At 47.7% G+C, this 25729-nt stretch overlaps 2 protein-coding genes across 5 annotated transcripts in view; one reads left to right on the top strand and one right to left on the bottom strand.

The window, feature by feature from the left end:
• The window catches only part of IKZF3 (IKAROS family zinc finger 3), a 35806-nt gene extending 20113 nt beyond the window's left edge, over positions 1 to 15693 (bottom strand). For 2 of the 4 annotated variants that reach the window (XM_032711074.1, XM_032711076.1), the window contains exons 1-6: positions 15349 to 15693; positions 14385 to 14496; positions 13295 to 13406; positions 12824 to 12886; positions 7472 to 7525; positions 6765 to 6872 (exon numbers count right to left, since the gene is read on the bottom strand). In XM_032711074.1, coding sequence (XP_032566965.1) covers positions 6765 to 6872; positions 7472 to 7511 — 148 coding nt within the window. In that variant the 5' untranslated portion in view covers positions 7512 to 7525; positions 12824 to 12886; positions 13295 to 13406; positions 14385 to 14496; positions 15349 to 15693. Of the gene's footprint in view, positions 1 to 6764; positions 6875 to 7471; positions 7526 to 12823; positions 12887 to 13294; positions 13407 to 14384; positions 14497 to 15015; positions 15261 to 15348 lie in introns of those variants that run through there. The other 2 variants (XM_032711075.1, XM_032711078.1) reach the window with 2 other exon arrangements.
• A 44-nt stretch (positions 15694 to 15737) lies between these two features.
• ZPBP2 (zona pellucida binding protein 2) lies at positions 15738 to 22601 on the top strand. Its single transcript, XM_032711081.1, has 9 exons — positions 15738 to 15837; positions 17092 to 17172; positions 17662 to 17787; positions 18137 to 18298; positions 18820 to 19038; positions 19738 to 19823; positions 20404 to 20581; positions 21069 to 21199; positions 21684 to 22601. Exons 1-8 carry the CDS (start codon positions 15756 to 15758, stop codon positions 21167 to 21169), a joined length of 1035 nt encoding a protein of 344 aa, XP_032566972.1. The 5' UTR covers positions 15738 to 15755; the 3' UTR covers positions 21170 to 21199; positions 21684 to 22601.
• The last annotated feature ends 3128 nt before the right edge of the window (positions 22602 to 25729 follow it).

Raw genomic sequence — 25729 nt, 5'->3', positions numbered from 1 at the left:
CCAAAGCTGAGCATTCCCAAAGTTGGAGCTGAACAGGACAAAGTGCACAGCCACTGGGCCGTGGTTTAGGGAAAGAAAGGGAATTTAACACATTTAAATGCACTACAAACAGAATTTGGGGGAGCAGAGTGGGATTCCCTGAGACAGAGGGACTGGGGCTGGAAAACTTACGGTTAGTGCTATGCTGAAACTACCAGGGGATTTTATTTTTCTCTTTAATTTTTCAAAGTGTGACTAATTTGCTAGTTTTCCTCAATTTTGTACACCCCCAGTGCTGGATGGGAGCATAGAGGGAATGTCATCCCACATCCCTGCAGGCCCCAGGCTTTTTCCAGTGCTTGTCCCAGGTGAAATTTGTTTTATTTATGACACCTGTTAACGTTATCCTTTCAGATATGAACACCTTCACAGCCTCCCTCTTAAAAAATAGCACAGAAAGAGATGAAACTGTGTGAGCTCTTCCCTTCCCTTACCGTTAAGATAAGATTGCCCAGAGAAAACAGTGCTAAAATTACAATTCCTGAAGTCCAGCAGGGCTGATACAATCACAACCGTTAAATCAGACTCCAATGAGACAGTTAATCAGAGAACATCTGGACCCAACAGTCAGACTGAGAGAGGCCACATGTTAAATTCAGATAATCGCTGGTATTACTTATATCAAGGGACCAATCACTAATGTGACCACTCAGGCACGGTCGACTCTGGTCAACTGAGCTTCAAATGAACTTCAAACCTGAGAAATTCAAAGTATGGTTTCGTTTAACCTCTGCAAATTCACCTCCCAAAAGTCTTCCTGACAACGTAATATGTTCTTGTAAGAAAAATATCGTATGGAGAGAAAATGTAACAACATGAAGAACACTGAAATCTGTGATAAGTATCCAAGGAATTTTAACACTTATAGGCTGAAGGCAGGAGCTTGGTTCAGATGTTCTCAAAATCCTTGAAAGTGCACTAATTTGATTCAACCATAAAAAAATTCTAGTAGTAAATAATCCTGACTTGAATTTTAGACTAAACCTACGTTCTCTCCTAACTGAGGTTCTTGTAATCAAACACTTGCAGTTTACTTTTAGCCTTGTCTTTCAGAGGGGAGGATGCACCCGCTTTGTGTTCCCTTAGGGACACTGATCCTACAGCTCCTCCAGCCTAAATGATCCCGGGATTCTGTGACTCCAACCTGTACAACAAACTCAGTGAGGATTTGGCAGCTCAGGATTATCAACCGCTGGCCCAGGAGCACCTGCAGCTCCCAGAGCAGCTCCTGGAGGTGGAGCTCCTGCACCAGGAGAGGAGCGTGGCTGGAACGCTCGGCAGGTGATGCAGCCACGGGAATACAGGGAATGGAGCCCTGAATTAACAAACGTCCCAACGCTCCTGCAGAGCAGGAGAAGGAACTGAAGCAGGAACAAGAACTGGAGTTCTGGAATGCAGCGTGGTGGGAGATGGCACCGAGGAATCACAGGGAAAACAGGCACAGAGCACACGGTGCAGACTCTGCGTAGTTCAGGGAAAAGTCAGCAGCAAGACACAAGATCCCTCAATTCCAACAACTCAGGGAACTGTTTGTGGCATTTTAGAAAAGTCTGACTCCTGTGGATTAAATTCTGCTTCCTGATGCCTTTCCAGCAGGACAGAGTAAACCTGCCCCTTAAAATCATATTTTGTGCCAAATGAAGAGCCTGGTTTGGGGGCAAAACATGACTCACCTCCACTAACTGATTTCCTTTCCACTGACCTGTATTTCTAAAAATGGATCATTTTCTACAACAACATGTGATTTGACTTCCCAGGGCCATTTTCTTCATCTTCACTTATTTCCTGCTGGGGAGGTGGGGAGGGACCACACAACTCACCTACCTTGGACTAGATTTTACTTAGATACCAAAGGAATAAATATTTCTCTCACCTGTAATTTCAGGGAATTATTTTGTACGAATCCAAGATACACACAGAACAAGTGAAGAAAAATGAGGTTATAAAAGTTATGGAAAGGAACCCATCATCTATGGAATAACACCGAGCATCCAATCCTCCTTCCAACCCTTATCCTGCCTGAGAGCACTGCTAGTTGGGGTATCTCAAAAGCAAATTCTATTTTCTAATCACTATAATGGGTTAGTTAGACTAAGGAATAGCTGCACTTTCTGATTCTGTCCGTGCAATGAGGGTATCCAGGTGTCTGTGTCAGCCCTGGGGGCTCAGGAGAGGCCAGGCTGTGTCAATCATTTCCAGGCTGTGGTGACACCACCACCCCGTTGATGTCACCGAGCGTGCCTGGCAGCATTCCTGCCACTGACAGTGCAGCCGGAAGAGCTCAAACACAGTCAAAAGGATCGTTTGGTGATAAGGAAAACACACCTTTCAGCCCTGGCAGAGCCCCCAGAGCAGTGGCCTGACCCGTTCGGCACAGACTCCCTGCTGGTTTAACACCACAGAAATCCCCTCGCAGCCAACTTCTGCTGATGTTGTGAGATAACCCCGAGTCCCATGAGCGCCGGGGCTCGGGCTGGGCTTGGGAGATGTAATACTGTGATAAAAAACGGCACTTCCTTTCCAGGCAGATAAGTGCCTGTGCTTGCAGCACCGCTGGAGCCCGAGCGGGGCTCTGCCACCTCTCCTGCCTCATCCAGCCTTTCAACCGCCCCCCTCCCACACCTCAGAGCAGCACCAATTAACATCCATAAACCACAAACGTGCCTTTTATCTCTTCTTGGTTCACAACCATGAAAGCTCGCTGACATTCATAACACCCCAAAAGTTGTCTGCCTCAACAGCTGAGGGAGTTAAGACATAATTAAACATTCGTGCTCGACTGTGGCTCCCAGAGGAAAGAGCGTGGCCTTTTTTAATTTAATTTTTAAATTAAAGACGTGTCAACTTTGGCCACCAAAGGTAACAGTGTTGGGGGCACATAGGGAAACAGGGGAAATCAAGTGCTTCCCCCCCCTCTGTCTCATTGCTTGTCTCTTTTCAGACCAGACACAGGAAGCACCATGGGAACAGTGTATTTTTATGGTTGCAGGCGAGCGTACACCATGTGCACCACAGCGTGCAGCTTCCAGTCCCTTGAGGCAAGAACAGGGGGTTTTGTTTCTTTTTTTTTTCCCTTCTTCCCCATCAAGCTTTTAATTACCATTTTACCATAGCCTTCTGCCTAATTGTTTGCCCGATACTCAGCCATCATCATCCTGGAAAGCCCTTTGAACTGGGGGGTGGAATAGGACAGGCTGAGTGTTTTCCTGGAATGGCTTCTCACCTGTGTCAGGTACCTCACAGGCATCTCACCTGGGATAATGAACATCATCAGCTGGTGTTTGCACGTGCTCAGAGAAGCACAAATACGGAACTCTTTGCTGAAAAAGACAATTTTTTTCATGCTAAATGAGCACCAGTGGTGTTGTTTCGGCCCTGTACATTAATTCAGTGCTTTTATGAACTCTCTGTAGGTTTTTAAAACGATCCCAGCACCACTTTCAGCATAAACGAAGTCAGACAACATCTAGACTTGAGCAGGCTCCAATCTCTCCTCAAAGCCTCAGAATAAATCCCCACAACTTACTCACAGTGTCACCCATGAATAATGCAAGAGTCACAAAAACGTGCAGCCCAAGAAACTGGAAGATTCCTACTCGGTACTGACGAGACACGGAAAACCCAGACATGGTTGTACCGGAGAAAAACACGTTACAGACACACTGAGGCAGTGGAAAGCAGGTTATCAAAGACCTGATCTCTCTCCATGAGTCAGTGGCCTCACATTCCCATGATGGCCTTGAGCAGATGGAACAAAGCCCGGGGGCACGGATGGTGTGGGGGTTCAGGAGGGAAGGAGGAAAGGGTTGTGTGTCCCAGGCTGTCATCAGCCAGGATCTGGGAAGGTGCTGGAGTGGAATCGCTCACTCACAGGCACGATAAACAATTATGAGAACCACATAAACATTTTTCATTATTTCTCTTTAGATTTGGTGTGTAAGGAGGAGATTAGTGAGCACCTCAATGTGCCAAATGGCTTTTTTTTTTTTTCCTAAACCAGACAGACTTTTCAGGTGTGGGCAGGACATAATCCTTTTCCCAAAAGCCAGCACTGATACCAATGATGTTTCTAGTCTGTGGAGAACACTACGTATTTGTTTTTACCAGGGTTAGTGATTCCCAAAAGATAACCCTCCCACCAGGGCAGCACTGTCAGAATGTGGTTTCATTTATAGAAGTCAGACAGTAGTTACTCACCCACGAGGACTGCTCAGGACTAACAGAGCTGCTGCTGTTTTACAGAGGGCACAAACATTAAAGCTGAGATTATTTGTGAATTCTAGTCTCCAACAGCAACTGAACTGGTATCGTTGGGAGGAAATTTAAATGCACCTACTGCTGCTTGCAGGGCCCAGAGTACCAGCACAAGGTGCTTAAATATTTAAGATTTATTGTGCTTCCGGTATCAGAATGACTGTAGAGAACAGCGGGTGAAGCACTGAAGCAAACACAATGTATTTTATCTTGTGCCATTTTACACTGAGATGCTGTAGGTACCTTTTTAGTGCATTTGAACCAGCCTCCTCCTTGCAATCATGGCTTTACTCCTTGAGAATCCAGGGATAGGGCACTATGGGACTGGAGGTTTATACTCTCTTTATAATGAATGAGCTCTAAGGGTAAGGGAGGCTGGTGGAGGGGAATGATGTTTTATTGATATTTATAGCATTGTCTTTGAGATGTAAATTTTCTGTATTTGCATTCCAGAGCAAATTGTAAAGAGACTTTTAGAGATCAGCAACAACATAAAAAATGAATGGTGTGTAAGAGCAGCACTGATACAAACAACCTCTCACAAGTGTCTGGGTTGTCCCTGATTTAAATGTGTGGAAAATAGGGTGAGAAATGGTGCAGAAGGCACAGGGCAGCCAAGGAACAGGAAAAGGACTCTCTTTGTGCCATGACACTGCGTACAAGTGGTGGGGACATGGCTCCTGGAACAGGAAGGTGGGGAGAAGCTACAGCAATTCCTTTCAGATGGTCAATACTGAGGGGTTTGGGAAAGAACCCCTGTCCTGGCTCCCTGCACCCACAGCTCAGTGAGCAGGAGGAGTGAAGGGCTGGGACACTGGGAAAGCAGAGGGAGAAGTGAGTTAGTGTGAGTGGAAACAGTGCAAGGGACGGACAAACAGCTGGAACGTGGCTGTGAATATTTTATGGGCTGTGGGATCTGGGAGATCAGCTGCCTTGGATGTGGAAAGGGCTCAAGTCTTCCATATTCTACAGATAAAAGCATCAAACTTCTCTCTTTAGTGTAAGTGGAGCAGAACTCACCTGCCCAAGGCAGGTTCTACGTCACAGAGATCTCTACTGAGCTACACTGCACTGCCTACAGTCAGCTGCTCTGGGGACACGAGGCTTTTCATCCTGCTTTGGTCTGAAAACTCTATGATGCCTCCATAAAGTGTCCAGAAAGGGCAGACACAGTACAGTCCCAGACACACCAGTACAGTCCCAGACACACCAGTACAGTCCCAGACACACCAGTACAGTCCCAGACACACCAGTACAGTCCCAGACACGAGTGCTGTAGATTACCTGAGTGAGATGAATGTCACCTCCTCATGGACTCTTCAGCTCGTGCATCACTCCCTCGAGTGTTTTACGTTGGTTTGTAATTTGTTAATCAATAGAAAAAGCTTAGTTCTTTAATAATGCAAAAAGTTTAACCTCTGCCAGAGTATCACATTTATGTTAGAGGGAACAACCAAAGCCACTTGTGCAACCAAAGCACACAACTCTTTAGTGATTTACTTGCTTCACGGGATACATAAACTCTACCTCAAACTCCCACCCAAAGCCACAGTTTGTCTGCACTGCCATGGACCTGGGGCATGGAATGGCACCATGGAACTGGTAACACCATATCTGCCCTCCCCAGGACGTGTCCCACGTCCTCTACCAGCACATTCCTCACAGAGGTTGAGGCCTGGCAAAGATGAACATGTTTAGCTCACTGGCAGCATTGGTTGTTATTGCTGTGATTTCAGTTTAGGAGCTTCTACAGCACAGAAGAAACTCCAAGTCTCTTCCTCTACATCTGTGTCATACCAACATATAAAACCCCAGACTCTGAGGGCTGTAAGATTGCCAAGTCCAGGAGCTGCTTCTGTTGTCTTTTATCTATAAATGAGGAGGCCCTGCTGGTTTTTGAAGACAGTACATATTGGTTTACTATTTTATTCATCCCTGTGTGTTCCCTCAGAACTGCAGGAAGGGTTTACTGTTCAAATTCAATAATAAACATGGTAAACTCACCAACCTCCTCTTCATCAGTTTACAGCACAGCTTTAAATTTAACAGGGTTGGGCTATCCTGTGAATGAGCTAACTTGTTCTTTCTTTAAAAAAAAAAGATAAATCACCAAACTGCTTTTCAGGTATGAAAGTACTTAACAGCATTAATAAAAACTGCAGCCCTAAGACAGGATTTGTCCATGCAAAGAGCTCTTAGGAATTTGTGTGTTGCCACACACATTAAAGGCTCACCAGATGCATTTGCCTTTTTATCTTCCCATCCATATTTCATAGATCCTGTAAAACTGACCTGGTAAAATGCACATGAGGTTCCCTGATGGAGAACAGTTGCTCCTCCTCAGAGCACGTTGAAATGCTCCAAACGAGTTGTATTGTTATTCCTTCTACAGACATGATCTCACAGCATAATCAGATGAATAGAAAGACAAAACATAACTATTATTTTTCAGAATTCCAACTCCACTTTACCTCCTGCTTCTTCATTAGACTGATTGTGTTCCTTCATGTCTTCCACATTATCCATGCTTTCCATTTCCTGGGATTTGTTCAGGTTACAGTCTGTCAAGTCCTCTTGTTCTAGTGAAAACAACAACAACAACAAAACAATAACTACTTATGCTCCAAGAATATTTCCAGGTGATTCCCTCAAAGCACTTGCAGCCTCCCAGTGCTGCTGACAGTGCCCACGATGTTATTCCTGTGGATGCATTAGCTGCAGTTTGGGGGAATGATTTTGTTCCCAAAGTCCCACACAAACTCTCACACCTTGAACTCATTTTCAGCGGGTTGGATTTTGGTTAGCAAGAAAGTGAAGCACTTAACCAGCTCACTCAGAAGGTTTGTTTTCATATTTTCAGAAATGCAGTCAACCAAGAGAATCACATTATTCTTGCTTCCCTAATCAAAACTCCCAGCTTTCTCCTGAAAACATTTTCTTTCCTTCTATACAGTATTTTTTTCCACTTTACTGTCTTTTTACAATGTTATATTGAACTTCCACAGTTTTATTTCAAGTATAGAATTTACCTTTTTGTCTTAAGTGCCCATCTTTGTATTTGTGACTGTGTTATTCAGTGTCCTGGGAACCTGAACAAGCTGCAATTCTTATATTTTTCCCCATTTAAATGTAAAACTGCCAAGAGAGGGTGGAAGAACATAACTGAACAGCACAGTACCTGCAGCCACGGGCTGTTCCTGAGGGTTACTGAGGTCCATCCCAGGCTGTGAATCTGCAAAAAAGACAGAAAATAAGCTTTAAGTGTCTAATGTTTAGGACAGTTCATGACACAGTTGGTATAATCTTTTAAATTACCATTTTCTTGGCTGAAAGCAAAACTGAAAAAGCAGGATTTCAAATAAATAAATACCGAATTAGTGTTTTGTTTCACTGTACAACATCTTTATATCCTGAGCACTGGCCTGTGCCCAGAAAAGGGATTAAGTATGATTTTCTAACTTCAAAAAGTTACAGACCAGAGTAACTTATGCTTTCGATTTCCTCCTTGCTCACTCTGTGAGCACAGCGGTGGTAACTCTGTAGGAAGGGAATTTCTCCAAAGCACAAAGATGCTTCACATTCCTTTCCCAAAACAAAGGGAAACCCCTGTTATCTCCACAGGATCTACTCGGTTTTCGTGGGAATGCAAGCCTAATTCCCGTTGAGAAATTCCGATAGGGATCAAATGCCAGGCATTTTGAAAATACCTCAGAGGACTACCCCTGTGGCCTGGTTTCCCAGAGGGCTGAGGGTTCAGCAGGGCTCTGGAGCCAGCACGGGCTGCAGGTATTCCCATCTCCCACCCCAGTGCCCTAATTTAGGCTGGGGAGTTGAACAGGAGCTGTCCTGTAACATCTCCACTCAAGGCCTCACTGCCTCGAGATTTCATTGGTATGAGCTTGATTTTCTTAACAGACTCGCAGCTACCTGCTTCCTGCCTCCTTTCTTTCCTCTAGCTGTGCCTCCTCTTTATCTTTTACACGCCAGAAAACCTTCTGTCATCTTTGTACCCATCAAACAATAGCTCCTGGACTGGGAAAATTCCTTCCTGGCAGTTACATAACAGAACCACCCAGGCAGTGGGCATGAGGTGTTAACCACGGGTGACATTTACCCCACCATTATCTGTCTTTACCTCCTCTGCTTATGGAACATTTCTGTGGTCTCTGCAACGTCAGAATATAAAGCTCTGGCAGCTCTACAGCCAAGCAGCCTGGTATCAGATGAGGCTCTCCAAAAACTGCATGAGTAGAGGGTGGGCTGATGGGTGCAACACAGTGAAGGCTTTTCACTGAATTAAAATGACCGAGAGATCAAATATTTACCAAATATGTGTTTTTAAACAAATAAAGAGGATCAAGGGACTCCATAGTTACAGCCCTTAATTTCTCTGATTCATTCCCTCATGGCAGGAAGAGCGAGGTGCAAAGAAGAAAACGGAGCAATTTATACAGCAAATAACGATGAGGAAACATCTCTAAATTCCGGGTACAGGAACAAACTTCTCTCTACTATTGATTTTCACTTTACACTGCAATAATAGCCCAGAGCAGCTGTGGCTGCCCCATCCCTGGAAGTGTCCAAGGCCGGGTTGGATGGGGCTTGGAGCAACCTGGGCTAGTGGAAGGTGTCCCTGCCCATGCCAGGGAGTGGAACAGAATGAGCTTTAAGGTCCCTCTCAAACCAAACCATACCATGATTCTGTGAATATAAACACTTAAATTACACAGACTCTTGTAATTGCACACATAATTAAGCTTTGGGCAAGACAGTGAAATCCCCATTATTCTGCAACACTTGATTTCAGTTTTAATTGCATTCAGAAAGACTGAGTAGTTGCCCCATTTCAGTGCTGAGGGTCAAAGCCCCAGGATGGACCCCCAAGGCGCTGGTGTGGCTTGGAGCCTCGGGCAGCAATTCTGCCTTCTCCTGGTCTCCTGGGAGGTCTTGGAAGGAAGAACTGGAACCCCTACCTGGATACTGCAACTCCAATAATTCTGCATATGTTCCTGGATAGCTTTATCTTTTCAGGAACCATTGGATTCCCTGGATATTCCCCGCAGGTACAGAGTGACTTGCTAGAGAACGGCGCTGCCTGAGCCCAGCGAGAGCTGGGTAGGACCTGCTCACCCTCCTTGGACCCCCATCTCCTCCAGGGATTTACTCCTACTTCGTTGGGCACAACAGGTTCTTGCCCAAGATGGGCAGGACAACCCCTCAGAAGAGATAAGAACAAGGACACACCATAGAATGTTTCTCATCTTGGTTGAGAAACATCCCGGTCTTTGTCTCTCTTTCAAGCCTCCAACCTCCCCTCACCAGCACCCGGTTTCTTTACAATACCAGCCTCCAGCAGCTTCTTACAGCCTCACTGGTCCCTTAATATTTAACCTCAGGTCCCTTTCCCGAGTGTTTTAAGCCAGAGAGGAAGGCCTAGAAGATTCCCGATCCCGTACCAATAAGACCTTTTTTCCCCCCAAGGTTCAGAAAAGCACGAGGCAGGAAATCACTTACAGAGCCCGCTCGTCTTCCCAAGCTTCAAAGAGCTCCACTGGCTGGGGTGCATGGGAAGGGGACGCCCGTCCCTCTGCGCTGCAGCCGAGGCACAAAGTTCTTCACAAAGCAGAAGTAAAATTCATGTGCTTTCGAAACCAATCCTTGGCCATCCTGTGTTCTACGCCAATGGCCACAGGGAGCCAAAATATTCAAATAGCTCGCTAAAAAAAGAGCTATGGCGTTTTAATGTGTAACACTGATCGTGCTCTCTCCTGGTGTCTGACCGGAACAGCCTACCTGAATTTTAACTGCCCTAAAATGGGTATTTTTCAAATCAACGGTAACATTAACACCCTTCTAATCCTCAATACAGCTGTAGCCAACAGAGGTATGTCTGGAGTTATTATAATTTGACCTGTTTGTCCCCAGAGTGAAACCAGAAATCTGCCTTTTTTTCCTGCCAGCTGCAATTTTCAACCCAACAGCACAGGGAAGGGGACAAGCTTTTAAATCCCACCTGCCCTTGATTCTTCCATCACAGCATGTGGAGCAAACACAGCCAGTTTCCTTGTCTTTGCAGCATTTTAAGAGGCACAAACAAGCCATAAATAAAACACTACTTACACCACTCAGCCTCTTTCACCCCAATGTGTTTTTCGCCTCCAACCTGCATTGGGCCATTAAGGAGAGAAATTCCAGCTGATTTTCCCACTGAATATCCTTGTCCAGCATCCACATTCTCCATGGCTTTCTGAAGAAGGCACCTGGACCAAACAAACTCTTTGTGGGCTCTCTGATACTTTGCTGCTCTTAAGCACCATGCAGTGTGCCAAGTGACGCTCATACTGTAGCATGTGACCTTCTAAACCCAGCAGAATAATTCAGTGATTCAACACAGAATATGTCAAACTGTCCTGAGTTGGAAGAGACACATTAGGATCATCAAGGTCCAACCCTTGATCCAACAGGTTGATCCCAGCTCAGCACCTGGAGCTGACAGCAGGGTAGTTCTTTTGATAGTCACAAAACCAAACCAGTCATTGAGAGAACCAAGTTAACGATGAATTTTGGCTCCAACATCTACTCTGGCCAAGGCCCATCTCCCGCTCCATGACCATGCTGAGCCTCCTCACACTGGGCATGGAAAATCCAGGAGAGCAGGGTTATCCCTCTGTCCTCAGAGGCAGATTCCCTGCTGATCCCAGAGGAACTGAGATTTTACCAGGACCCACAGAAACACTCTTGGTAGTTACTGTATCCAGGGATAACACTGCCATATCCAGGGATAGCACCTACTTCATCCCCATTGTAACAACCTCAGGCACATTAATGAATCCTCATCCTCCTCACGCACAGAACCAAAACCTGAAGAATTATTTCCAGGTTCACTTGGGCACACGAGAAATAAGAAAGCCAAAAAAGAGACTTCTTACATAACCTCAGTTGTAGTGAGACATTATTTTCTAATCGTAGACTATTCCCACGTACTTCACAAGTTTTCTCTCCCAAAAAGACAGTGATCCCGACTCCATCAAGGAAACAAGGCTCCATTTTTAAGTGCTAAGCTGCCCCCAAATCCATTCTTTCAAAACATTAGTTACTCTTTCAAGCAGTGATAGTCTCGATTCAGTCAGATTCAATGAGTGATTATTTACATACAGTTAGAAAGCCTTTAGCAAAGGAAAATGCATTTTTAAATAGGTAACTGCAGCTAACTTCAAATAAGCAAACTCCTCAAGTCATTGAGACAGAGCAGAATCTAAACTCTAGCCCTTGAAGCACTGAGTTGCAGTAACAATCTCCACCTCTGAAATAAGAAACCAAGTGATGCTTTGCAAGGCTTCTTTGCCAGGTTTGTTAAAAACACAAGAAATGTTGATTTGCTTCAAAAGGGAATCATTCTGCACCCCAGATTAACTCCCAGCTTGGTTTTTGCTGGCTCTGAACACTACGGGCACATTTTACAAGTGAAAAGAAACCAACACATCCTTGAATTCGTTAAAACGCCAGATTAGGACCAGCAGATAAAGCGGGCCCTAAACCCCGGCTTTACTACACGCGCCGTGATGTCTCTGAAATTAAACAGAGAGGGGTCAAGCAGCCCGGCTCGTTTCCTGCTCAGTCGCTACACGCGATTCCGTTTCTCCTCCGGAGCCCGCGATCTGCTCGCAGCAAGCGCCGAGGAAGCGGCTGGAGGTCCCCGGGGCGGTGGAGCCGCTGCGGGGCCCCGGGGTCCGGGAGGGAAGAGCGGAGGGGGTCGTTTCTCACCTTCCATGCTCCGGCCGCGGGGTCCCGGCTCCACCTGCCCGCCCGGGCTCGGCACTGCCGGCGGGGAGCACCGGCCTCGCCTCCCGCCCCGCTCCGTGACATCCGGCCCGGGCTCGGCGGGCGGAGAGCGGCGCCGGGCGGCGGGGACGGCACCGAGCGGCACCGGGACACCGGCCCCGGAGCTGCTGCTGCCGCCGAGCTCCAGCCCCTCGGGGGACGGGGGGCTGAGGGCGCAGCGCCTGTTTTGGGGGGCTGGGGGAGCCCCCAGGCACTTCGGCAGGACAAAGAGCATCAGAGCCCGCAGAGCGTGCCCTCAGACATCTCAGACTGTACGGTAAAGTTAAACGACTAAGAGTGAATAAAACCTAGGTTCAGTCGGCTGTTTTTCTGAGCAGAACAGCGTTGTTATTTAGCAGAGAGTCAAGGTGCAAAGATCTTTAATGAAATAAAACAAACACGAATTTCAAGGTCCTCGGGAATTGTTAAATGATGATTTTTGTGCATCTAGCACAAAATCCTGAAAGAGGCTCACTGCACACTGGGCCTGGAGAGGGCTTTGAGCGACCTGACCTGGTGCTGGATGTCCCTGCTGTGGCAGAGGGTGGCACCAGCTGACATTTACAGGTCCCTTCCAACCTAAACCCAGTTAATGCAGTGGCAAATGAAATTGGGATCGGAGCTGGGATGTAAATCCAAAGGCAGTGAGTGTGAATTACCACAGCTCAGGTGTGGGATAACAGCATGGAAACATGATTCTCCTACTCACTTCCTGTGTGGTGCCATCGACTCCTTCTTTAACTGTTGCTTTTCCATCACTTGCAAAATGATTCTAGAAATAAAATGTGGAAAAAAAAAAAGTTATGTGGGATAATGAAGTCCAGTTCTCTGCTATTCCAGATAATCTCTGTGTCCCCCTTCCAGAACCATTTGGGAAGGAATTAGGAAGGTTTCCTGCTCCTGTGAGCTCTGAGGAAGCCCTGGGACTACTGTGTGACAATTAAAAACCTCTGGTTTCCACCCCAGGACTATGCATGGCCATTTTCTCTTGCTGCCAGATTTGTTCTCCAATTTAAATCTTTATTTCCCATCACTTTTACCATCAGACAACCACTTGTGTCTTCTCTCTGTTTTTATTTTAAGGCCAGAAATCCAATGAGCCTGGTTTTGTCAGCCTGTAAAAATGCCACTGTGCTGACTGTGCCCCTCCTTTGTGTGACCCCAGCTTTGGGTCACTCACCTTAAAGATCAGAGACAGAACTAGTGCTCTGCAGCCCAGGCAGCTCCTTTCCAGAGCCCTGCACAGGTCCTTCACCTGGCTTTGTACTCTTGGAAGTTTCTTTACATATTTCCTAGGATAAAATATTCACCTTTTTAGTGTCTACTCATACCACGATCGAGTTTATGTCAGATTTTTTCCTCTTCTATCATTTCCTACTGATAAAGCTTCTTAATAGAAGTAATCCAGGGTTTAAGCACAAATACCTGAATTCACATTTTGTCCTATTAAATCCTCCCCCTGACACTCCCTGTTCCTAAAAATAACCAACTTTTTTCCTCCCTGAGCTTACAAGTCTATAATGACAATTTATCAATCTGTGACCTAGACATATTATAGATTTGAAAACAAATGAGTCATTTGGCTAAAGACACAGACTCAGAGTTTATAAAGATTCAAAACTGAAGCCAAAGCTTTATAGTAAAGATATTATTTTGTAATAATTAACAAGCTGGCCCTGTGCAGGACGTGAAATGAGTTATAAACATCCTTTGGAACTGAGGCTGTTCAGGCTGAAAAATGACTCGTTTATAGCAGACACGTTAAAAACTGAATCATTTTGCCCGCACAGCACCAGAGTGAAAATGTTCACTTTGAGTAAAACTGAGAACATTCAGCACATGGGAACGCAGGATCATCTGAGGTGGTCCTGGTTCTGTCCCGCTCAGCAGCTCAACAACATTAAAAATGAAAACCCTGACATAGTTCTTACACCTTAACCAACCACTTGAGTTAATTTCTTGGTCTAAGGAAGAAGAAATACTGAGTAAGACAATTTACCATCAATAACTTGATACCTTCTTTTCCAAATTTTTTTCTTATTTTTGGCAAATTTTTCTTTATTAAGGGAAACTCATAACTTACGTGCCTTTTTTACATGGAAGCATTGAGTTAAACTTTCACAGCCCTCTACAAAAATAACTCTCATTCCTGCATTGGTTGGTTCCATATTTGCTATGCAAATACTATGACATCACTTTTGGACACTAGTGGGGCCTGGGGCGATAAATATGATCAAGTTAATTATGATAAACATAATTTAGCTATTTACCAGAAGCCTGGCCACCGTTCCTGGTCTGGAGCATCTCAGGATATGAGGTGTGGTCAAATGCAAGGACCCTCCTCTCCCTCTCAGTTTCCTGAGTGTTTTTGTATCACTCGCACTGGAAACAAAATATTTACGCATTTAAGACTTTCAAAGTAACTTTTCCAAAATACGTAACTGACTTGAAAGTTACTCGCAGTAATACTATGGCATTTGGCTTTATTTTCCAGCCAACAGGACCTGCCTGGCACTTACTTCCAGTCACAGCAAGTGGCAGAACCTTGGAAACCAAGAAGGATTTGGGTTGGAAGGGACTTTAAAGCCCATCCAGTCCCACCCCCTGCCATGGGCAGGGACACCTTCCACTAGCCCAGGTTGCTCCAAGCCCATCCAACCTGGCCTTGGACACTTCCAGGGATGGGCAACCTGTGCCAGGGCCTCCCCACCCTCACAGGGAGGAATTTCTTCCCAATATCTAATCTAAATATCCCCTTTTTAGTCTAAAGCCAGTCTCCTTGTCCTATCACTCCAAGCCCTTGTCACAAATCCCTCCACAGCTCTCTTGGAGCCCTTTCAGGTACTGAAAGGGATGTTTTTTGGGTTTAAGCTGAAAAATATGTGTCCCATAATGACTCACTCCAGAAACCTGCAGCTGGAGAACACCCAGTGCTTTCAGCCCCTCCGGAGTTGAAGCCACAGGATGTGCCCGGCTCTTACTTTCAGTCTTTCTCACAACAAGTGACAGAATCACAGAATCCCAGACTGGTTTGAGTTGGAAGGGGCCCTAAAGATGATCCAAGTTCCACCCCTCGCCATGGGTAGGGACACCTTCCATAGCCCTGGGCAGGTTCAGCACTGACGCAGCCACGACAGAGCCCATTCCCTCCTCCTCCTCCCCTTATACTTCCCTCTCCTTGTCCCACAGCTGGAAAAAACCACTTTAGACTCAAAAGCAAAGCCCAGTACGCACTTTGCTATCGATGCGGGGCCGAGGGGTGACAAGGGGGCGGGGTGGGTGTGTGTGGGGGGGTGTGGGCCGGGGGGGGCCTTCCTTCGCAACGGCCTGAAAGCGAGGAAAAAAAACCCAACAGAATCCTGCTTAAAAAGCACTGGCGCGGGGCGGCGGGCGAGGAAGGAGGATGTTTTAAACACAGCTTAAAAAGCACCGGGTGTGGGCGAGGGGCGGGAGGGGTCAGAGACGGGAAGCGAAGGACCCCGGCGGGGACACCTCCCCCCCCCCCCTCAAGCCGTTGTCGTTCTCAGCCCTGAGGGGAGGAAAAGGGCGGGAAGCGGCGGGCGCGCGCGGGGATGGAGGCGGAGGGGGCCGTTAGCGCCCCCTCGCGCCCGCGGCGGCCGTTTGTGAGGGGCGGCGGGAGGATGGCGGGGGGCGGCGGGCGGACCCGCTGCCCCCCGGGCGCTCTCCTGGGCGTGGCGGCCGTGCTGGCGGCGGTGGGATGGGGTGCGAGGGGTGGGGGTGCCGGGGAAGAGGGCACGGTGTGGCTCGGGGCTCTGCTGTGTGTGGGGGGGGGGGGTCACCATAGAACCTTCCCTGAGAGTGGGCGATGAAGCCCCTTTAGAGGGGACGGGGTGGGTTCCAGCGACACCACATCGGTGGGTCCCGCTTTGCTGTGGAGTGAACAGGTGTCCCCATAGAACCTTCTCTCACAGCAGGCGATGAAGCCCCTTCAGAGGGGACAAGGAGATGGAGCCCCTTCAGAGGGGACAAGGAGATGGAGCCCCTTGAGAAGGGACGAGGAGATGGAGCCCCTTCAGAGGGGACGAGGAGATGGAGCCCCTTCAGAGGGGACGAGGAGATGGAGCCCCTTCAGAGGGGACGAGGAGATGGAGCCCCTTCAGAGGGGACGAGGAGATGGAGCCCCTTCAGAGGGGACGAGGAGATGGAGCCCCTTCAGAGGGGACGAGGAGATGGAGCCCCTTCAGAGGGGACGAGGAGATGGAGCCCCTTCAGAGGGGACGAGGAGATGGAGCCCCTTCAGAGGGGACGAGGAGATGGAGCCCCTTCAGAGGGGACGAGGAGATGGAGCCCCTTCAGAGGGGACGAGGAGATGGAGCCCCTTCAGAGGGGACGAGGAGATGGAGCCCCTTCAGAGGGGACGAGGAGATGGAGCCCCTTCAGAGGGGACTGACACCCCACTGCCCCCAGACCCAGCCCTGCGACACAACAGTCAGGCAGGGCCATACCAATGTCCCCATGGCCTGAAAAAAACCAACAAAAAACCAAAACAACAAGCCAAACAACAAATTCTAACAATTTTCACCCCTCCTGGGGGCTCTCATCACAGGAACCCTCGTGCCCAACACCTGTCCGGTGTTTCCCAAAAGGCAAAGACTTACAGAATCCTGAAGCCTCAGCATCTTCCATGGTCACCCTGTGACCATTCTGTGTTTCCTCAGGGTCACCCTGAGGAGCCTTCACTTTATAGTCAGGTTTTATAACTATTTTAGTGGTTTTTCATAAAGGGGAAGGCTCAGCTGGTCTGGAACCTGGTACAGCCAGGTCTGCAAGCTGGGCAATAAAACAACAAAAAACTGGCAAGTCAAAACCACAAGGTCCTCTTTGTTGCTAAGAAAAAAGTATAGGGGAAAAGGAAAAGTAAGACAAGAGAGACAGAATCCCCACCAGGGTGAAATAAGTGATTAGCAATCAGACATTTAGATTGATCTCTCATATTCCAATTCCTTTTCTCTACAGTGAGAGCGGAACCAAAGGAAGAGCAACTTTCTATTGACTTAATTGGAAAGAATGAAGTTTATGGTGACACCAGGCATGAAGGTAAACTAGTTTTTTTTCATATACATATTTAGTTTGTACCGGAATTTGGAGTTTTAATCACAGGGATCGTTACGTAGCTCCAGTGGAAGTGACACAACCTCATATGCACAGTAACAAGGGAAAGGGGATGGGGGGATGGAAATACATTTGTCCCACAGTGCTGCTACAAGCATAGGTGAAAATTTAACATCTAAATGAAAATTTAACACCTAAATTAGCATATTTCTCAAAAATTTGGTGCTTTTTGTGCCCCTGGACCACGGTTTGTGTGTGGGACGTGAGTGTCTCCTCTGCACAGTCAGCACCAGCCACACTGTGGACAGTTCCAGGATATTAATTAAGAACAAATGGAGATTAATCTTTAATCTTACACTTTTCAAGTCCAAACGGGAAAAAATAAGCTTTAAAGACATTTTTTTTTAAATCAGTGTTTTGGTGATTTCGTTCAATATCAGCCTTTCACACCATTTACCTGAATCTGTATTGCAGTGAACGTGTACGTTAAGGTGTTCACAAACAGCCCCTTTCTGGTCTGTATGGATTTGGCCCTTTCCCAAGAAAAAATAATAGATCCCAAGTACTCGTGGATTGGTCCAGATGGAAGACATTTAGAAGGTTAGTCCCTTTGTTCAGACTGGGAAAAAAAAATAAAAAATCATGTATTATCTTTGTTTCTATTCACACCACCCTGCAACAGGAGGTGGGTCCAAGTACTCTCTTGGCCCTTTGCCAGATTTCTCCACAAGCTCTGACATTAAATTCTGTTTCTCTGCTCCCTCTAATGATTACAAATGCTTGAGATTAAAAAAAAAAACTTGCAGTAAATCCTAAAAGTCATAAATTTTAGGTCATTTCAGGCTAACACGAATCGGTGTCATTATGTACAAGGACAAGATCTCAGCTTCAGATGTTCTAAATGCATCAGAAAGTGAACTTTCCCAGTAATCTAATGTTTCTGTTTTAGGGCAAAAGTATGCAAATATGACAGAGACAGGGAAGCTGATGGTGATGGGATTCAGGGAGTCGATGTCTGGCACCTACACTTGCACTCTGTCCCACAAAATCATTGAAACCACAACACAAGAAGAAACAGAAATTGTTCAGGCCTATAAATTCATGGTTTATGGTAAGTTCCCTAAGTCAGGAGTAAGCACATGGCCTTGTGCTGGTGTGTTTGTGAAGTGCATGTTTATTGTAAGGCTTGATTAAAAAAAAAAAAAAAACAACAAACCAAACCAACCAAACAAAAAAAAAAAACCAAAATAATTAGTTAAAATTTTATCCCAGAAGAGAAAATAAAATTTTTATATTTATGCCCACACACACCCTCTCACAGTTTTGGAAAAAGTTTAAGATTACTGCTACCAAGAATACATGGCAATAAAATAGTCTCTACTCTTGATAAGAACAGAATTAACTACAAGAATTCCAGGGTTATCCAAGATCTGGAAAGGAAGCTCGTGTCTCCCATGGGAGGGATCACCAAACTGATGTGGAACCACCTCTCGAGCTGCACTCCAGCCTCCTCCCACCACGTGTAACCCCTGCTCGCCAACATCACCTCCCCACCCGCAGCACAACAACCCAAAAAACGCCGGAGAAACACTGATCACACCCAGGGCTCACCCCCCAAACGTCTCCTCCCAGCCTACAGGGAAGCAGACCATGCCTACCAGGTGTTTGTTCGCTTCACCACCGTGCACTGCCAGCTGAGAAACAACGGCTTGTTCTTCGAGACGCTGAAGAAGATCCTAAACAGCACCATCGCCCACCTGACGTGTCACATCACAGAGTCCTCCTACAAGTGCCACTCCATCAGGACACCGAAGCACGGCCTCCAGCACGAGCTCTTCGTTAATTTTCAAGGTAACCGACCTCACTGCTTGTTTGGGAGGGATCCTTTGCTTTTATAAACACCCCGCGGGTACTACAAACAACATCTGAAAGGCGGCAGTCAGGAACCTCTCAAAGTTATTTCCTCTCTGTTGTTGTTTTGTTGGTGTTTGTTGGTGGTTTTTTTTTTGGAGTGCCTGTATTTTTTTCTGTTACCCACAGATGGAGCTAAAACGCAGTTTTTATGTTAAATCTGTAGGGTTGTACTTAGCAAGAAAGGCTATTTCCGAGGTGTGCAGCTGGAGAGGATTGTTGGAAGGAGGGAGCCCATAAGATGCCGTGCTTTTTTCACTGAAGTTACTATAAAGTGGTCGTATTTGGTTTTCATTATTTGATTTTTAGGACAACTAGGAAGCTGCACGGAGTTAAAGCAAGAGCCTCACAGCTCCCTCTTGACAATACAGAGGTTGTTTAAGTCAAGAAACTTTCATAAGAGACTGGGGACCCAAAGATTTTAAGTTTACATAAAAATTCAGCCCTTTCTGGAACCTGAGGGTGCCATGTGAGAACTTAATTCCATTTTCTCAGCTCAGCATATTCCCACCACCACCAGTTTTATATTTGTTGACCTCTGACTCTTCCTGGAACAAAGCAAGGAACTGGGTAGAAACCACCAGGACCTAATCTAGCTTTTCCCCTTTTTACATGTGTTTTTCTCCCCCCCATCCACAGTTGATCCATTTGCACCAGGATGGGAAGAAGTTTGCCACAAGTTTCCTTACGACTGTGAAGATGTGACAAACATGAGAGCCCAGCAGGTTCTGTGTCAGTCACCTCGTGTCTTCTCTGCCTCTCTAACACCCACCTTTGCCTCAGCTCCTGCAGATGTGACTGGTAGTAACCCGGCTTCACCCGGATTTCATGGGATTAGGATTGTAAATGACAATTCATGGGTTTCAAATGATTCAGTTCAGGGTGAAAAATGGGTTTAAAAGTCAAATTAATACAAATTGTTAAAGAATTAGTTTTGGAGAAAAAAAAAAACCAAACCTCATTATTTCCTTTACATTTACTCCTAATAAAGAATTGCAGACTTTATGATTTATAATATATTGAATATCCAGTTCTCTAAACTCAAATTGCATTTCATAGACCAAATAATAAATTAAAAGTAAGTCTACCGTAACCAACTTCTAAAATTGGTTCTCTCTGGCTTGTAAATATTAAATCCTGGGATCAGCTCACATCCTGGGTCTGATTCCAGACCTCTGGAAGGCTCCCAGTTAGGGTGACAAGTCAGTGTGTGGGAATCAGGACCACAAAGCACTTACTGATGTCTCTGAATCACCACCAAACAACGGGCTGTGTTTTTACTCTCCCAACGTTCCCGAATTTTAGGCGGCAGAGCGGATTGGGAAGTTTTTCCAGCAGCTGAGGTACATCCTGGAGCACGAGGCTGAGGCTGTGCCCACAATCCAGTACGTGGAGAACAGCTTCTCCATGACTCCCATCGACAGCTGCCGGCCAGGCTTTGGGAAGAACCATCACACCCACCAGAACTGCGCCAGCTGCTGCGGTAAACACCAAACACCGCGGGGGAAAAACAGCTCATCCACTGAAACAGAGCTCGTTAGTGCTGGTCACAGAGCTCCGGGGAGGAGCTGGGAAATATTGGGGTCAACAGCAAGGATATTTCTGTGCATCCTTTGGGAAGACACTCGCATTATAGATTCGGGATAACGATAGGGACAGGGAACGAGCTCACGGGTGTAACTGCATTTACCAGCAAAGGAGAAGTGGAGTGGAGTTTTGCCCTCTCCAGGTCACTGGTGAGTGACTATCCTCAGGATCCAGAGCACATAAGAAACAATCTCCTTCATGGAGTAGAAAACTCCCTGCTGTTTTCTAAAGTTCCTTTGCAGCACCTGCTGCAGGTTAAATTGAGGGGGGATTTAGAGGCTCAGGGAGTTCACACAGGGCCTTAGGAAGGCTCATGGGGGTGTCTGACAGCCCCCCAAGGTGGGGGGGGAGCTGCTGGAACCCCGACTGTGTTCTCTCCACAGTGGTTTGTGGTCCTGGAACTTACAGTCCCAACAACGAGGTGACGTGTCGGACCTGCGCGAGGCCTCGGGTCAGGATGTACGGAGCAAAATCCTGCCAGTAAACTGACCAGCTGGAAAGCCAAAGAGCAGCTGTGAGAGAATCCTTGGTGTTGTGGTGTTCTTCTCATTTTAGCTGCCAGTTCTGGAATCCTCCATTCCTTTTGGGGGGGGGGGGGGGGGAGGAAAGGCATCCTTTTTCATGCACTCCCAGATTTTCTTATATTCTGGGACCCCTTAGACTGGAAAAATGCTGCATAAAGCACGGCATTCATGCAAGGAAAAGCAATTAAACGGGGAAAGGGAGGAAGTTTGTCACGTGGCTTAGTGCAGAGGCTGTTTCCTGATGGTGACACCAGACACACCACAGCTTTGTGCTGCTCAGAGAACACAAAGGAGCTACAAAGGATTCCGGGCAGGATGGCAGGTGGCTGTGGTGGAGTTATGTGCCAGGCTGGCATATGCCAAAATCTCCCTGAGCAGCTTCTAGCAGATATTAAGAGAAGTGTTTAATATTTGAGATTTAAAAAGCATTAAGCTTCCTCTCATGTTTCTTTCTCTGTTTCTGAAATATTCCAGCCGGGACACCAGAGTGGAGAGGGAAATAGAGTCTCTGAGACCAGAGAGAGGGTGAGTAACAAGTTACAAGAGGATTAAGGACCAGGTTATGGTTCTCTCCTTGTCCACTGCTGCCCAGAAAGAAGAGGGAACATCCCAGATGGAAGCAGAGTCTGCAGAGCCTCTTCCACCTCCTCCTGCTGCAGCAAAGCCTCGGCAGGGCCCAGCTGGCCCCAGGTGCTGCAGGAGCAGATGATCCTCTCACACCAGCTGTGAATTCCTGACGAGTTCACCGGATGACACAAATTGCCAGAGCACTGAGCTAATGGGAACGTTTTCTTCCCAGCAAAGCCTCCCCCTGATCTGCTGTGGAAGGTCAGCAGCTGGATCTGCAGCAATCCATCACCCTGAAAGTAACAATGACCTGACCAACATCAGGACCTTCACAAGTAACTCCAGCTGCTCCCCAGCCTGGGCCTTGGAGCCCACTGGAGTGTCTGAGCCTCCCACAGTGGAGCTCCCAGAACTTGGGCTTTTAGAGCTCTTTTTTAAGCTGTTCCCTGTGGGAGTTTCTACCTTCCAGACTCACTTTGTCGAGGGACACCAGAGAACTCTCACCTTCCACACACAGAGCCGTGGAAATCCATGCCCAGCTTCCCAGTAGAGAGCCATTCCTTCCTTTTTTTTTTTCCCCCCTCATAAAGTAGGACTAAGTCAAGCAAAGGAAACACCTCCCACTCAACACCCCCAACTTCTTACAGCATCTCGAAATCCCTTGGTGGGTATTCATCCAAAACCGGCCCCGATTCAACCCAGTTTCACTTATCCACTGTGACAGGGACGCAGCAGGAGACAGCACGGGCACAGACCCCGCTCCGAGCTTTTCAGAGTCATTACTTATTAAATGCTGAGGAATAAAGTGAGCTGTTTTGAGCACTTCCACTGCCCTCGGGCTGATTATCCTCGCTGCCAACTGGCCACCGTGCCCGGCTCAGGCTGGCACAGATGAAGCAGCCACTGCTGCCCCAGACTCTTGGCCTATTTCAGCACAGAGGAAATGCCCCACGCATCAGTTACGAGGGGAAAAAGCAGCAAGTAGGTACCGAGAGCCAGGGAGGGTCACAGGCCCTGGCACAGGTTGCCCAGAGAAGCTGTGGCTGCCCCATCCCTGGAAGGGTCCAAAGCCAGGCTGGGTGGGGCTTGGATAGTGGAAGGTGACCCTATCCGTGGCAGGGGGTGTGACTGGATGGGCTTTAAGGTCCCTTCCCGCCCAAACCATTCCATGACTGGGTAGAAAAATAGGTCAAATGTTTCAGTATCACATTGCAGAGGAGTTTGTGCCAATAATTCTGTGGAGGCTCATGAAAAAGTGACAGGAAGTGGCTTCCCTCTGACCTCCCCTGGATGAGATTCCCCTGCATCCAGCTGGAGCTCTGTGCCTGGAACAGCAGCTGGACCTTTTATTGCTGACACCACTCCTCACACCTCATCCCCTTCCCTGTCACACCTCAGGATTTACAAATCACTGAGCAGCTCTCACCTCACCTTAACTGTTCCCATCCCTCTCTACCTCCCACAGCTACAACAGCTCACAAGGAATTATGAGCTCCTTCCTCACTGCTTTAAATCCTCCTCAGATCCTCTTCTGCCCTGGCTTCACGGGAGGGATCATGGAAACCTGGGCTGCCCCTGACGCTCTTGGTGAGCTGGGGAAACCCCAGCAGGGTTCAGCCCTTTGAATCCCACCTTGAACCTGCCCCAGCCCCACAGCTCCAACCTCCCTCTGTGCCAAGGGCCATCCCAACACCTCGGGAGAGCTGAGAAACCCTCACAAATAACAGATTTAGAACCTCAAACTTCCCGTCCCCTTCTCCCCACAGACCTCCGGGATCTCAGCACGTACCGACAGCACACGAGAGCTTTGAAACATCCACAAATCACAAAAATAACAGGGATAATCTGCCAGCTGGAAGCTGCAGCCCATTGTTTTCCCATCAGAGCTGCCTGGAACGACCCACTTGAGAAACACTTAAGGAACACGTGTTCAAGGACTCACTGCAGAGCTGGAGTGGTGACGGGCCACGTCCAGGTGACAGTGACAACTCTGCTCCAGTAGGAAAGGTGCCTTGTAACACCCTGCAGCAGCTTGATTATCCCACAGTCCAGATTTCCTTCTAAATTTAAGCCAAGAGCAGTTGGAAGGCCACAGAGCTGCTCAGGACACAGCTCCTGGCCCCTGTTCAGCAGGTTTTAAGGAGGGGCTGTGGGGAGGAGCCAGACCAGGTGCCCTGGGATTGGCACATCCCAGGAACTCATCACACCTGGGGTGGGCGTGGTGCAGCCCCGGCTAATCCATCCCCCTGGGATTCCCCCAAGGACTCATCCAGGAGTCCCTCTGGTGGAAAATGCCCTGAAACAAGCTTGGCTGAGAGTTGAGGGTGTTCCTTCTGTCCCCAAGAGCCCTGAGGTGACACTGCAGGTGCCACAGCCCCACGTTGTTCCCACAGGAGGATGGGCACGAGCCCAGCCCGTGGGTGCTGCCAGCCCTGTGTCTCTCGAGGCAGGAAAAGTACCCAGAAAGATGACATTTCCCTCTGACAGGGAAAACTTTGAGGATCCCCAAATGTTATTAACAGGCCCAACCTCACCTTAAAGGAGCAGCTGTTGATAAATGATCCCTAGGCTCAGCAATGCCTGGCTTGGAAGAGGGACAAGAGGGAAATCCCTGGGGAGTCCGGAGGGGAGCGTGCAAGCAGCTGAACCGCCGAGCTCTGAACCACAGGCACAGGAAGTGCTGCTGTGATTTTTAGCTCTGCTTCGTTTTCCTACCCACTGAAATCAAATTTCCTCCTGCCCAAGCCCAGTGACCACGTGTCCTGCCCAGCAGTTTCCCTAGAACCACTGGTACTATGGGATTAGGGAGCACTGTGCAAGCAGCGAACGGGGATGATTCGTTATTGGCAGCAATGTGGCTGGAAATGGGTGTTTCTGGAGGGAAAATAAAGAAATAAAGTCCCTGAGTGAAAGGCCGGTGATGAAGTGTAGCCCGGCTCTAATCCCAGTGTAAACACTGCCATCGCTCCTAATTATTGATAAACATTTTTCTAATTGTGGAAATTAAGCAATTAGACATCCTTCCTTCCCTCTTGGAAATCTAATCAGCCCAAAGTTCAGGATGCAGCCTGGAGCTGCCGCTGCAAAACACGCTGCACTCACGGGCTGGGAAAAACAGGGCTTCTCCCAAAACCTTCTCCCAAAACCCTTCTCCCAAAACCTTCTCCCAAAACCCTTCTCCCAAAATGCCCCCCAAAGCTCCCCCAACCCTGGCCCTGTTGTTGGGAGGACAGATCCATGGGCAAGGTGTCAGACATCCCGGAGGCTCCCCAGGAGCACTGCTCTATCCCTGTATTCCCAGGGATTTCAGGGCCAGGCAGGCAAAGAGCCATCCCTGCCAGGAGGATTCAGGTCGTAGCTCTTGCCCCAGTGACACATTTCCCTCCATCCTGGAGAGGAGAGCAGGGAGCAGGCGGGCAGAGCTCCTTGGAAGTTAATAACGGAGATTTACCGGCACAGGAACGCCGAGGAAGGAGGAGGTCACGCTGCTGATGCTCCTGCTGCTGATCCCTGCGGATAAATCCGCATCAGGAAACGAATTACCCAGAGAGGGGGATTAAGGGGGATGATTCTAATTCCTCGCTGAAGGAGAAGTGTTTTTAAGGCTGAGCCCCTCACAGCCACCGACGCCGAGCACTGGCTCCCGCTCCCGGCAGGATCTGACCCACAGGACCTTTCTACTGGAAAGAGAGGATGAGAAAAATCCTTCCTTGGGATTTGAGCCTCCATCAGGGTGCAGCCCCACACACCCGCCACCCCAAGATCCCTCAACACCCAGGCTCAGCCACAGGCACCTGAAAATATCCCTCTAATCCCAGTTTTCAGTTCTTCCTCATTCCTTGCCACACCTGATTAAATATTCAATAGTACTGACAGCCTAAATCCAACACAATTCCATCCATCCCAGACCAAGTTACTTTCCCAAAGCTTACTGCAGACTTTTATGAGGTTTC

The sequence above is a fragment of the Chiroxiphia lanceolata genome, chromosome 26, assembly GCF_009829145.1.
Source record: "Chiroxiphia lanceolata isolate bChiLan1 chromosome 26, bChiLan1.pri, whole genome shotgun sequence".
Classification (NCBI taxonomy): Eukaryota; Metazoa; Chordata; class Aves; order Passeriformes; family Pipridae; genus Chiroxiphia; species Chiroxiphia lanceolata.
The sequence above is the reverse complement of the archived record's forward strand: the minus strand, read 5'-3'. Positions and strand labels throughout refer to the sequence as shown.

Excerpts from the sequence above, each read along its gene's own strand:
- ZPBP2 (XM_032711081.1), top strand. The coding sequence starts at position 15,756 with ATGGCGGGGGGCGGCGGGCGGACCCGCTGCCCCCCGGGCGCTCTCCTG. Across the intron at positions 17,788-18,136 it reads AGATGGAAGACATTTAGAAG|GGCAAAAGTATGCAAATATG; the intron begins GTTAGTCCCTTT and ends TTTCTGTTTTAG. Across the intron at positions 19,039-19,737 it reads GCTCTTCGTTAATTTTCAAG|TTGATCCATTTGCACCAGGA; the intron begins GTAACCGACCTC and ends CCCCATCCACAG.